General features: G+C 39.3%; 1 protein-coding gene across 2 annotated transcripts in view; it reads right to left on the bottom strand.

The window, feature by feature from the left end:
- Window positions 1-1,117: 1,117 nt before the first annotated feature.
- Window positions 1,118-14,714, bottom strand: part of LOC148359425 (protocadherin-1-like) — a 167,826-nt gene continuing 154,229 nt past the window's right edge. For both annotated transcript variants that reach the window (XM_088344654.1, XM_088344655.1), the window contains one exon: window positions 1,118-3,824. In XM_088344654.1, the coding sequence (XP_088200780.1) occupies window positions 3,385-3,824 (440 nt within the window). In that variant the 3' untranslated portion in view covers window positions 1,118-3,384. The remainder of the gene's footprint in view (window positions 3,825-14,714) is intronic.

The following is a 14,714-nucleotide window of genomic DNA, read 5'->3' as shown; positions in this document are numbered from 1 at the left end:
TTGTGCAGTGACCCAAAAACAATTGCTGCAAAGCACAAGGAGCATTACAAACTGTGAAGTCTTTAAGTGACCAAATGACACCAGCTTGCGTCTTATTTTTTTTTCCAGACTTTAACAAGGTCTTCAATTATTTGGTGTACCCTTAGCAAAAATATGGCGGACAGTCAAAGGTAACCCTAACCCTTACCCTAACCCTAACCTTAACCCTAACCCTAACCCTAACCCTAACCCTATCCTTAAAATTATCCAGACAGACCCGGGACCATGGGTTTTAACTATAACCCCAGCCTGAGCTCAACAAATTAAATTGATTTGAGGGACCAAGCCCGAACAAAAACCCGGGTTTTCAAATTTGATTATTCCCTCGAATACTTCTTGAAAAAAAGGTCTTATTATTCACCTGTCATTGTTTTTTTTTTTGTTTTTGTTTTTTGTGACAGAGGATTCAGTCCCCTTCCTGTGCAGGTCCTTCAGAAAGTAACCCTGCCTTAACCATGACATTTTAAGCTCGGGTGGGGCTCAGGTCTAAGATCTTACCTCTACACAATCAGGTTAGCCCGCTTTCAGTGAGCCTACTGTTATGTAAACAAAATGCACATTTCCTGACTTAGGGTATTTAAGATTTAAAATCGCAATAATTCACAATAAAAAAATCATATTTATATGAATACAATGGTTTATGTTTGCTTGCGAATTTGTCGAATCAAAACTGTTTTCTGTAATGATTTCAGTTTTTTTTTTTAACTCTAAGAGACGCTTAATAATACACAACGTCCCTTCACCCTCGTGGCATGCGGGGTTTTTTTGGCAACACAATGTCAGTGTACATACTTTGGACATGAGCCTGTGATAACTTAACTTCCAACCCCTTAAAATGTTCAGTGTCATCAGACCTATTCATACACATGTAGTTTTATGTATATATTCCGAGATGTCAGAGTAAAAAAAATGAATAAAAAAAACAGGTTCAGCTCTCCCTCAATGACCAAATGCATTACTTTCCTTTCCATTCTGCCCAAGTCAGTGTTGGTACGTCATGGTCGCTGGGTTGAGTTGGCTCCCGAGATACATTTTGCCAAAAAGATCACAATCCACACAGATTTAAATAGCTGACCAATATAGTTAAGAGTCTAACACATTTTATTTGAATTTTTCACAATTTCCACGGGAATCATTACGACATTTCTTTCCCACCAATCAATCAGTTGTTTAGCTTTAAAGCACCGCAGGGTGAACACGTGCTTGGCTGTACCAAGAGGGACACATGCAATTTAAGCTCATGACACTTGATTTTGCTACAACAAGGTAGAAAGCATTACGAAAGAATTGTCGTTCGCGTGATGCACCACAGTATGCAATACCAGCGTCTCTGGGGCTGCAGTCAGTGGTTTGCAGGCATTGTTAATAGGGATATGATTATTATTACTATCATGATTATGATCATTTTGATTATTATCAATAGTATTATTATCATTTTTAATATGATTAGATTGGGACTTTGCCACCATTTAACACAATGATTTACTTCGCAAACAATTGACTCCGTGGCACTATAGAGAAAAACAACAAACCCGGGAAATGCATTGACATACACCAGGGTAATCAAAAGTATAAAAATATGAATTATTATGGAGGATTATTTGTCCAAATGATGTACATAGCACGTTTTGTGTATATTATGTGGTTGGCTCATATATGCAATAACATAAATAACTGCACAATGCCATTTTGAACATCCACCTGATGTCTCAACCCATAGAACAATTGAGCTTTCAGGTGTTTACTTTCCAATGTCCCATATGTGATTGAAAATTGAAAAAAAAGCATTAAAATGTACAAAAAAATGTACCTGCATGCCACAAGGGTTAAACTTAAATATTTTTTAACTATATTTTCAATAACAAAACAATGATGAAAGCCCGCCAAAAAGACACATAGTTTGTCCATGCACCCTCAGGAATAAGATAAATGGTTAAAACAAAAAAGGTCTTAAATAAGCATTTTAAAACACCATTGGAGTCACTAAGTCAATGTTTACTGTTTGTGGCTTCTCTTGGGATGAAGAAAAAGCATGTTTTTTCCCTAATTTTTACTTGAATATCTATTTAAATAATTGGTCTAAAACATCAAAATGTCATATAAACAACAAATTAGTTCCCATGATGACAATAATGACAGTCATTTCACTTTTACACTTTTTCTACTCTCCTTATAGATTTGCAGATGACCTCTCACAGGTGTGTCTCCTCGCATGTGCATTGTGACACTTCAAGACAAGAAGAAGAGGAAGAAGAAGAAGAAAAAAAAAAACTTCAGTCAACGTCTGTACACGCAAAACTCATCAGTCGAGCAGCGTGACGTCACATGAGCTTCGCCATATTTACATGTGGACACCAAAAATAAGATCCCATCCTTGTGTGTAAACAAAGCGAACATCCTGGTAACAAAAAAAATAACAGAACAAAGAAAAGAAACACGCCAGGTTGTTTGACTTCTTGGACGGTTGCAGGAAAATCCAAACAAAGACGTTCAAAGTCAATGGGGAATTGAAATACTGCAAAAGGCCATTCAGGGAGGTGAAAGGGGTTGAGGGCCTACACTGAAAATGAAAACAAAACAGGTTACTTGTAGTTTACATTCCTTCCATTTCCTCATTTACAGCTGATTGGCTGGCACAAAGCCAGTTGGGCGGGCCTATAGCAATTGGGCGAAGAGACGACTGAACATGGGTGGCACAGCCAGGCACAAGCTGATATGGAAAAATGTGTAATAGTGGTGCTGAAGGGGTCGGCTGAGTCAGATAGGTAGGTCCAGAGGCAGTGGTTAGGACTTTGGTTGCAATAATTAAATGTTTTAGAACAGGGGTGTTAAACATATGTACAACTTTAGACATGAACGTGGGTGCACTGCAAACAAGTTTGCTTCTAAGTTAGTTTCTAAGGGGATATTGTTTATTGTTTTGTGCCTTTCAACCAATTTAACCCACCCAGTGAGACAGTGCTGAGAAAAGCACGGGATATAAATGAGCCACAGGCAATTTTCGATTCATTTTATTTATTCACGACGCTGTACCCTGAATGAGTGATTTTTCTACCATGTGGCCCCTGAGCTAGGTTAAGTTTTATACCCCTGTTTTAGAACATAAGTTGTTCTAAAATTGTCGAGGTTTTCAGTAGCAGGAAAGGTCCACCTTTATAGGAGGGAGGTCGTGTCAGAAAGGCAGCTGGGGCAGGGAATGGGGGAGGTTTGGGCATTAACGTTTTAGGAGAACAGGGGTCAGCAAGTGGTCTTGGATGATACTGCCTTGTTTGGCTCTTAAGACGAGATGTTTGGGGCCAATAATAATATAGGAAGTGTTCTTGGAGCAGTGCCAAGAAGGAAACTTCACAGGTAAATCTCCCTCTTGGAGGTGTGGCTGGCGGGGTTGCCGGCTGAGTGGAATTCCACTGCCTGGCTGAGAGGGATCTCCTCTCGGCCACAGTCTTTGGCAGGGGTCTGACCGGCGGCTGCCAGGGGATAGGCACTGCTATAGGGCGTCATAAAGCGCATGTTAGCCACCCGGCCCCCGCTGTGCTCCTCCACAGGAACAGGAACCGGCTTGGGGCTGCCATTGGCCATCTGCGGTGGCGGGGGTGGATCGTGAGCTGTCTCCATCTCCTGGTAAGGCACGAAGGTGGACAGCTTGGGGGGGATGGCGACACCCTTGGACTCCTTACGGTTGGGCAAGGGCTGGCCGGGCATCCAGCATGAGTCTGAGTGGCCAAACTCAGAGCACTCGCGAGTACATGTCCCCGTCATGGCTACGTCCGGCAGGGGCCTCAGGTCTGGGGATGAGAGCACAAAACACAGAGTGCATATGAGGCTGGTTTCTCTGACCACAACAACAACAAACATAATTTAATCAACTTCATATATAACGATGGTTCCCAAAAGGGTTGCACAATATTAAAACTGGAATGCATAGAAACTTGGATGGAAAATAATTTTTAAAAGTTTTTTTGGGTGTGCAGTCGTGTGCATGTGCTGACATTCTTTCTGCCAGCTCTGTCTGTTTTCGGACATTAACATTTTTTTAGCCTGCTTGTAGCATTAAATTATTGTAGACATTTTGTATACGAGCATTTTGAACGAGATGCATAGGAAACACTGATTCAAGAGGAAGAGCTGTATCTACTTATAAATCAACTGCATTCTCAAAACCTGAGAGGAATGACAAAACTAGATTTAGGGGTGTGCCACAAAAACATGGAACCATGAGTAGATTAACATAAGGAATATAGACTTAATGGCAGGGCTTATGATCCCTAAGGCTTGTGCCCAAAAATTGTTAGTCAGTAACAATTTATATAAATATATATATATATATATATATATATATATATATATATATATATATATATATATATATATATATATATATATATATATATATATATATCTCATCTCATTAGCCGTACCGCTTATCCTCATTAGGGTCGCGGGGGGGCTGGAGCCCATCCCAGCCATCTCCGGGCAGTGGGCAGGGGACACCCTGAACTGGTTGCCAGCCAATTGCAGGGCACACGGGGACAGACAACTCACTCGCTCATTCACACCTAGGGACAATTTGGACCGGCCAATTCACCTGAAATGTATGTTTTTTTGGAATGTGGGAGGATACCGGAGTGCCCGGAGGAAACCCACGCAAGCACGGGGAGAACATACAAACTTCGCACAGGAAGTCTATATATATATATATATATATATATATATATATATATATATATATATATATATATATATATATATATATATATATATATATATATATATATATATATATATATATATATATATATATATATATATATATATATATATATATATATATATATATATATATATATATATATATATATATAAAATAATGATCGGGGGGAACAGAAGTAATGATCGGAGATAAGTGTAAAAAAATGAATATAAGGTCATTTAAAAAAAGAAAAAACTGAAGCGTATATTCATGGCCAATCTTTCCCTCACCACGCAATGCTTGACATGACATCATTCTCTAATAAGACCAGTGCCCGTGAAGATGGAGTTTGGCGTGTCTCAGTTGCCTTGGGTTCCATATTGTTGGAAAAGGAGCAAATGACGCTGGTCTGCTTGATGTCAATTGAAATTCATGGCCTCCAGTGTGTAAGCTGGAAGCTGCTGAATCTTCCAAAAGCTCACTCACACATTATTCTTTTTTATTCATGTATTTCTTGATGCTCACTGAGGGGCAGCCACTTTGCGCTTAAACTACTTCCTGTGTGAAATGTTGGACAAATGCAGAGGAGGAGAAATAATCGCAACCAAATGATTTGATCATTTTGATCGATGTATTTGGTATCAACATCACTATTCAATCCGTAGTGAAACGGACCGAACTCACACATATGACATACACAGCATCTAAAATCATTGGTCTTCCGACACCCAACCTCTGAAGCTTAAATAACACGTCCATCATCCAACTGGCAAACTCAATAGTCCTGGATACCACTCACAAACGACACCAATACTTCTTCACTGTATTGTTAGAGAACAAATACAGAACAATTATGACCCCTCTGCCATTACCTTTCCAAACAAGCGGCCCCACTGCCCTATCAAATCAGAAATCAGTCTACCCTCACTGTCCCTCTACGTTTGTATTTTTGCTGGGTTTCTTTTGTTTTGTTTTTATGTGTAATCTGATGTGAAATGTTTTCTTTTCTTCTTGCATTCGTTGAAATTACCTGTAGCAACATATTTAATATGATATAATTAGTGTGTAAACTAAAAATAAAAACATAACAACAAGAACTAGTGTGAGTAAATGGCTCGCAATGGACAGTTTAAGAGAGTGCGATGCAGAGAGCTGGCCGTGGTGCTGAAACGGTTTTGCATTTCTAGCGTGTTTGGAGTTTAACATTATGGCAGATAGATGTTTTGTAGTTCATTCAAAAACAGATCGGCGTGATTTAGGTTTTCTGATACTTGCTTTCAATGGATTGCTTTTCAATTTGCTTTGGAACTCCAAGCAAATGTAAGTGGTCCAGAAAATCCATTATTTTGTAAATGTGTTATACTTTTGCTTGTTGTGTTTATTTTGTATTAAATAATTGGGGGACTCTGTTAAAATGATTATGCTTAACTAATGTACAATAATTGGAACTAACTAGGATTTAATCTCATCTATCATTACTATGACATTTATATACTGTTAATTAGTTGTATACAGTTTGTTTGTTAGAATAGATCGCTATTGCTATTGAATACACTTAAAGAATGATAATCATAGCATGGTCCAGGATGTGCCAATAGAATTAAAAACATTTGATTTTGAATATATTTATTAGTTAAATGCCTCTAGCCCAGGGTCTCAGACCTGGTGCCCATGGGAACAAGTTACCCATTAAGAACATATGAGTAGCCCGCTGATATGTTCTGAAAATAGCTCTCTAGTGATGGTTCATTGTGCTTTTTTAGTAAATGTTATTTCTAGTATTGTGTTTTAGAGGTTGACTAAGCCCATTCTAGTTCTATTTATAAACATTATAATGTCTAAATGAAATGACAACAACATAGTCAGTTGGTCTTTTAGAAATTTATATTCACACTGGTTACCCTTAGAGGCAATCAGTAAAAGAAAAGAAGCTCTTGGCTTCAAAAATGTATCTTTTTAAAATGTCCTATTGATGCTGTAAGTTGTTTTTAAGGTACCCCTCACCGGCTCCTTACGGCGTGTCACAAAGTTTATTATTTCACTTTACAGTTTTACTTATCAAAAACTTGAGCACACATTTAATCACATATTAGGTAATGTCAAGAGGATAGGACGTTGAAGGAAAGTAAAAAAAAAGAAGGGGTTGTCAACATGTGGGTGTGTCCTGTCATTTGTCACCTTTGAAGGTAAATTAAATATACGTCAATTTTGCAGCTAAATGGCATTGAATAATTTAGAGACGGGAATGAAAATGCGGAATATTTAAAAATTCCTAAAAAAACCACCCTTACATACATTGCTAAAATATCCTACAACTTGTAGGACAACATATTGTATGAATTTAGTGTGTGTTTATTTGAATGAAGTTGGTTTCCCGTTTAATACATTTCATACAGAACAGAAACCAGAGAGTGAAGAAACGTTTTTTTGCAAGCGTTAAAAATGAATAATTTTGTCATATTTCCGTCCCCTTACAAATGCCTTTGAATTACCTTTGTCACTTGCATAGGTACAGTAAGAGGAATATTGAGCTTTGTGAAAGATTCTCAGAGTGAAAAAATGGTGAAAAAAGATTATTGTTTTTAAGCGCCACAACTCTGTTCCTCTCAACTGTTTCCTTTTTTGTACGCACACACTCATACACACTCATGCCGCTGCTATGCTTCTAATAGAGCCTAAGAAATAAAAAAAAATGTCACGGTCTGGGGCCTTTGTGCTTTGTCCTGGTTTGCACAGAACGGTAAATCTGGCTGTGTGAAATTCAGATGGTCTTGTACAAGGATGTGCGTGTGCATGCTCGGGTGTTTGATGCTCGGGTTTTGTAGCATTTTGTAGTTTAGTGCTTGTGAAAGAATCGGACAGAAGACGCCTGGAGCATCTTCAAGTGCAATAATGCCGTTGCAGCTTCTCCGCTGCATAAATATTTGACTAGTGCCAAGATTGTGTACTTGTATAAGCATTTGTGCGTGCATGTGAGTGTGTAAGAGGTATTCAATGCTACAAGAAGCTTTATATTTATTTAGAATGCACAAACCAGCATTCAATAAACTTGCTTCTTGACTAGCGAGGCTTGTGCTGCAATCGCTCGTCATCTCTGTGAAGGCGGGGGTTGATCCAGGCGCTCGGGGCATGTACCATGGACTGGTCGCCAGCCAATATGTAAGCACGTGGAGTACCACTCATTCACTCTCAACCATGTGGACTTCTCAGTATACTTCAAAGGCATGTTTTTGAGTGGAAAAAGTGCTCCAAACACACTAAATGGTTGATGCATCAAAATTGATGTCAATGTGGTTTGCGCGGGTGGGCATGAAAGGCTATATGCCAGCACACCTCCCACATGAGAAGCGAGGATCCTGTCCTGCATAAAATTTGGCAAGTATTGAAATTATCTTTGGTGTAGAGCAAAAAAAACATTACAATTTGAGAGTACATGTATTTTCGAACAGGCGCCTATGCAGGGGTACTTTTGAGAGTTATACTTAGTTTGAAAAAAAGTGTTTTAAAATCCGGCACAAAAAAAGAGTATAATCAACTTTTTAAAAACTTGGAAAGTTCTAAGTGTAAGTTTACTTCTATTTGACTTCCATTTTGGTCATAATGCAAGTAGTTACCTTATCAGGATCCAACATGTTGGGTCAGATATTATTGCAGGTGGATGTTTTTTATGTCTGGATCATAGTCAACTTGGCTGATTAAGTCTAAAGACCTCCTGCATTTCAATTTAGAGACCATCAGTGCAGGGATAAGGTTAATTTCAAGTTGTTGGACCTATGCACATAACAATAAAGAGAAGCTGTCGCTATGGGGCAAACGGTTAGACAGGCTGGACAGTGATGACATTTAGGGTTTTTGGACACTCGGATACCTGGATACCACACAGTATATGTGTGCAGATGGACTGAGCCAAGAGGTCAATTAGGGGAAGATACAGTAAGTGCACTGATAGCTGTTCGCCTTTGTTTGATGTTTATTAAGTTGGAAAATAAGTTAGGACTAATATCTGAAAACAGACATTTTCAAAGAACGGAGATTTACTTTGGTGGATTTGTGTTTTTGTTATTGGGCGTGTAATTGGATTCCCTCCACTTCTTGTCACATGATGCAAAAGCAAAAGTCGTCCTACACCCTCAAAAAACAAACTCTCGCAAGATCCAAGGACTGGTTGTGTATGTAGCAGCAACCGTAAGGGTAAATGGCAATTGCGGGCAACGTAAGGGAGTGGCATTTATAAAGGAGCTGACAATGTTCATTGTTTTGTAGCTTTTTGGGGTAATTGGAGGAGAAATTATTCTTATTCAACTTTCCCATGAAGTAATTAGTATTTCTCTCATTTTAAATCTATGTTTTTCTCCTGACACAACAGTCCAATGCCTAACTCTCTGCGATCTTAAAATCGTCAACATAAATAGACACAAGCATACATGCAGATGTTTCTCATTTATCAGCTGCAATTTCAACATGTATTTTTGTTTTAATTTTAATTTAATTCGAGCTCATTTCCCTTTTTCTGAAAAAAACGGGTGGCAACAAGTGTGCATGTACTCCCTGTGCCTGCATGGTTATTTTCTGGCCACCCCAGTTTTCTCCAAAGATCCAAAAACATGCACGGCGGGTTGATTGGTGACTCCAAATTGTCCCTAGGTAAGAATTGTGTGTGAATGGTTGAATGTCCATGTGTGCGTTGCAATCAGGCCAGGCTGTCCCTTGCCCCTCCCCAATGTCAGATAGGATGGGGTCCAAAAAACTATGTGACCCTGGTGAAGAACAGTGCAGAAAACGGATGGATAACTGAAAACAAAGGTGACTCCAAGGACCAAAGAGAAGCTGTGATTTTTAGTGTCTATCTCTATTTCTGCAGTGTCAAACAAACATTTTGTATTTTAGAACAAACAGTGTGACACATCTCAACGGATAAAATTGAGTGATGGTGCAATATTGTGTGAACGACTATCATGGGTATGTATATCTTTAATACCAAACAACAGTCCCAGACAAAAAAAAATACAATAAAAGAAAAAAAAAAATAGAATTACACATTATTCTCTTAAACATGTATGCTATTGTTGTAGTTTTTGCTCCTTTGGAGAGTTTTCAGTCATCAACACACTTGAGCAGTTTTGATGGTGCACGATAGGCGTTGTTTCTCTTGTATCAAAACAGCAGGGAACATTTTTCCTATTTTCAATTTTAAAGTCACTTTTAACTCATCCAAAAATCGTGTGGCTGATACCTGCCCCATGATGTAAGGGTACATATTGTGCAGAAGCTGTCATTGCATCGTAGAATAAAGCCCTGCTGGTGTTAAGACTCACGTCAAAACAGGATGTGCCCCTTGAGCTGCAAATAAGTGACCCCATCCCTTTTAAACTTTCAAACCAGTCATTCACCGTCAGAATGCCACCTGAATGTAAATAACATCAACAGAAAAGGAGATCATCTCTCATCTAACGCGCTACAAAATTAGCTGTGAGCTGACAACGATGACGTCGATTATTAATAGAAGATGGCGAACGAATGAGGATGAGCAGTAGGAGGAGGAGGAGGAAGGGCACTTTGCATCCCAGTGGTCCAGTCCAACTATGACAGGAAAATTCAATTATCCAACAAAAGTGAATAAATGTGCAGCTCGTGCGCCCGCGGCGGCAAAATCTTCCAGGATGCATTTGGGAGCAGGCGTGAGTGGGTGGGGCCACAGGGACCGAGGGACTCATTAATGGGGCACTGCCAAAAACTCCCTGACAGGCAGCAAGTGAAAAGAAAAAAGTAACTAGCAAGTGAAAAGAAAGAAGTAACTAGCAAGTGAAAACGTTAATGTAAATGGGGCGCATAGGAAAACTTAACCCGTGACTGCAAAGGAAATTGTCCACGTTAAAGCAGGATGCAAAACTATGTGTTCTATGCGATGTCAAAACATGTGATATCACTATTTTGGAAGAATATGTAAAATGGAAGACTAATCCTACCATGTGTATTTATGAATACATATAGAAATACAAACACAAGGCATTTAAATGAATGAACACAGAAATAATTATGTATTACTTGAATATCCGACATAGATGGTATGTATTCATAAACGTTGTATTTTGCCATTTATTTTTGAACTAATTTATTTCTGTATTTATTCTGTTTTTGGCCAGTTATTATTTCTCGTGTTTTGTCACAACAAATTTAGAAATCTCCTGTAGTTTGGCGGTTATTATGTCTCGTATTTTGTCATGTATTGTGTCACAATAAAATGTTTTTCAAATGAAGGGGCTCGTCAAACTGGCTAAGCTTCTCACCTTTTGGTTTATCAATGTAGAGGTGATTAATTTAGTTTGCCAATAATTTTCTAGAATATTATTTTGTGTCATCTTATCATGTAGGTTTTAGATGCTGGGATGGTGTCATAATAGTTTGTAGTTTACAATAGTATTTGATCTGTGCAGCCCTTTGAGACTCTTTGTGATTAAGGGCTATACAAATAAACATGACTTGACTTGACTTGGGTGGGAAACGTTCCTCCAGTCGCACTGGAACTGGGAAATTAAACCTTCCCTCTCACAGGAAATGATCGAAAGAAAGTAAAAACCCCTAAACAAGGTTTTCACCAAAGAAGCCAACAATCGACAACAAGAAAAAAAAGAAAATCAAAGGAGTTAAAAAGACAGATGTAAAATTGTGCTTTCCGGCTCTAGCACATGCTTTAATAGCAAAGTGTCCACATTTTGGCATGTGCTCAGACCCTGAGGCAACCATGCGGCCAAACGGTGTTGTTATGCAATCACATGGTGTCGTCCTTTAGCTTCATTTCACGCCGACAGGAGAAGGCCGCTGCAGACGAGTACCGGATAACAAGTTCAAACTTTATCTACTCTCAGAAGAAGCGCACAAAGGCACGATACAGCAACCAACCTTTTACGGAGTGTGTCCAAGTATGTGCTTGGATGTAGTTTTTATTAATAGCAAAATAGTATGTGTTGGATATGTGTGTGTAGTGGTGACATAGTGTGAATTTTGGATAATATGTAACATGTGAGAATGCTTGTGTTTGTGATGAGTGACGAAAAAAGTGAATTTAATTATCATAAATCATGTATTTTGCAGAACCACATATAGATATCAGATTTAATTATGTGAATTGTAATGTTACGTCTGCATCTATCGAGACATATGCTTTTTATTTTGTTTCAGAGACAAATTTATCATCTTATAGATGCTGGGTTTTGTGTAGTTTACAGTCTCAGTTGCAGGAAGTACCTGCCATTACAATTTACCACTTAAAAACGATACTTTTTTTCAAGGCCCATAATATGCCTATGTGTATAACATGTCCATACGTGATATTTAATCCTTGCACTTATACACATTTCATAGTGCCGTGTTTAAGTGTAGCAAGCACATGTCTTCTTGAACGTGACCCATAGGGGGCGATGACACTTTATAGGCCAATGCCATGCAAAATAACAACAGCCGCAGTTAATCATAAGGAAAAAAGAAATGCCATGCAAAACTAAGCCACTGGAGAGCAGTGTCGGCATCTTTTTTTGCAGACATGTTGAGAACCGTGGCAACAATTTCGCACATTTACAACCGCTTCCCCAAAAACTCATTTTTGTATTCATTGATAACACATCATTAAAATTCAAGCATTTTCAATCATTTCAAGCACCCATATGAACCTTGTTATAAGGGGATCCTTACTAATAGTGCAGTGAAAAATAATGCAATACATTTACCAGCAACACAACTTCCAAATAAGACGTTAAAAAATATATGAATACCCATGTCATACATTTTCACAGTCGTGTGATCTCGTTTATGGTGGTGACGGCTCCAGGGAACAAACTGGCGACTTGATTGTGTGAGAATACATGACCGCGCCCATGAGTCATTAAAAGAAGAACTGTACTTGTTTGTTGTGAAAGAAAGTCTGCATCTTTAAGTTTTACCGTGTGTCAGAATGTGTAGCTGAGAATACAGTGAATGTGTGTAAGAAACTGAATGTTTATTTCCAGAGAGAGTGTGTGCATATGTTTGAGTTCAGGGAGAGTGTCCATGATAGTGCGCTTGTTTTTGCGTGAGGTTTTAAAAAAGTAAATACTACATTTTGACAGATGTGTCCACGAACCTTTAAGTTTGAGCTATCTGTAAAGAGGTGTCTGTGATAGAGTGTGTGGGTGAGAGTGTAAACGCTGGAGTTTGCGTATTTGTGCGAGGGGCAAGTCCAAAAGCAAGGTGTGAAATTTGATTCGTGGCCTTCACCCATGCGCACGCTTGTGTGTTATGACCAAGCCTAAGGTACATTTCACGCCATGCAAGAGACGAGGAAAATCCCCATCATCTCCATCAAAGTCTTTACCATTCTTTCATGGCACCATTCTCAGCCCGATCTCCCTGGCGCCCTCGCACTGCGGCTTTTATCGTCTTTCCTTTGTGCATGATCCCAGCCGGGCGCAAAACGAGGCACTCGGCCGAGAGGCGTAGGAAAAGCCTCATTTGCATAGTGAATGAGACAAACGAGCGGAATTTATTCACGTCATGTTTGGGAGGTTTTCGCTTCCCCATAACGGTTTTGACGAACTTCCAGGAAGCCGGCGGGAAATTTCTTTAACCGTTGATTTACGCGGCGGCGGGGGAGGAAAAGGAAGGTTACGGCCATCCGGTTGTCTTCTTCATCCCGCTGGGTGAATCGTCTCGCATTAAATGTTGAAGATTAAAACAAAGACAAACAAAAAAAAGGAGATCTTGACTCAGTTTTTCCCTCACAGAATTCAGCAGAGTAGTTTTATTTCAGTTTTTTTTTTGTAATCTGTGATGCACAAGAATTACGGCGTGAAGCCGAACTGTTATCTCGCTCACGCAGCACGAGAGCGAGCAGGAGAAAAGGCGCGAGGCGGCTGAATAATGAATCAAACACGCTCCCGCCCGCGCCGCACACATTTCCTGCAGCTCGTTTTAAATATTGAGTGGCCCCCTTTCACGCAAAAGCTTGGAACAGCGTCACCGTGACAAAAGCCACGATGGAGACTTCACGACCCCGCGTCAACTTTTCACTCGCTACCTCCAACTCCCCTGCTTAATCAAAAGCTTTACATGTCTTTTTTTTTGTGGGTGTGTCTGTGTCAGTGTAAAAGCCAAAAGTAATGAGATTTAGGTTCAATCCCATTACTCCCCTTGACCTCCATTCTGCTCCTTACTCTAGCAATGTGAGTTCACAAGGAGACCGAGGCTGTAACCATTCCTTTGCAAAGCAAAGAGAGAGCAAGAAGAGTGAGAGACTTAGGCTTCCTTTCAAAAATAAATTTCAGAAGCCCATAGCTTTTCCGTAGGGATGCCCCCTTGGCATTACTGACGAGCTGGAATACATTGAAAGATACCTCTACCTTTGCTAAGAAAATGTTGGTCGACAAGTGATTCCAAGAGCCAAGAAGAAAACCACAGGTTTGGGAGGGTTCTCCATTTGGGCCACATTGCTGAAGAATGCTCCGCTCTCTGAGATCCGATCTGCAACCTCAGTGTTTAAATCGATTCTATAGACAATTGTATTGCATATCTTACGAGTTATGTTGACCTCATACCCTAGTCTAAATGTCCTTGAGGGAGAAGCATGATCGTGGCGATTGCATGTGCAGCCCTTTCTTTAGGTTTCTTCGTTTTTCTCATTATGAGTTTTTTTTTTTAGTAGTATTTTTTTTTTAGTTTTTCCTTCCCCTCATCTAGGTTTCAGATCAGGGAAGGTTGCAGACCTTTAGTGTTCAAAGGCTATTTGACTCTATATGTGTTTATGTTTTGTTATGGGAGTTAGATTTATAGAGAGGGAGGTGTGAGGCAAGAAAAAAGGCACAGAGACAAAAGTGAAAGAAGGTTGCCAGGGAAAACGAGAATGAAACAAAACAATTGAAATGCACTACTAATATTTATTGTGCAAAACAAACATAAGAATTAAACATAACACTTTGTAATACATTTCAAGGTTACTGTCTTTAAGATTTGGGTG

The sequence above is a fragment of the Urocampus carinirostris genome, chromosome 9 (genome assembly GCF_059441175.1).
Source record: "Urocampus carinirostris isolate Australia breed hairy pipefish chromosome 9, RoL_Ucar_1.0, whole genome shotgun sequence".
NCBI lineage: Eukaryota > Metazoa > Chordata > Actinopteri > Syngnathiformes > Syngnathidae > Urocampus > Urocampus carinirostris.
This window is presented reverse-complemented; position numbering and strand designations above follow the sequence as displayed.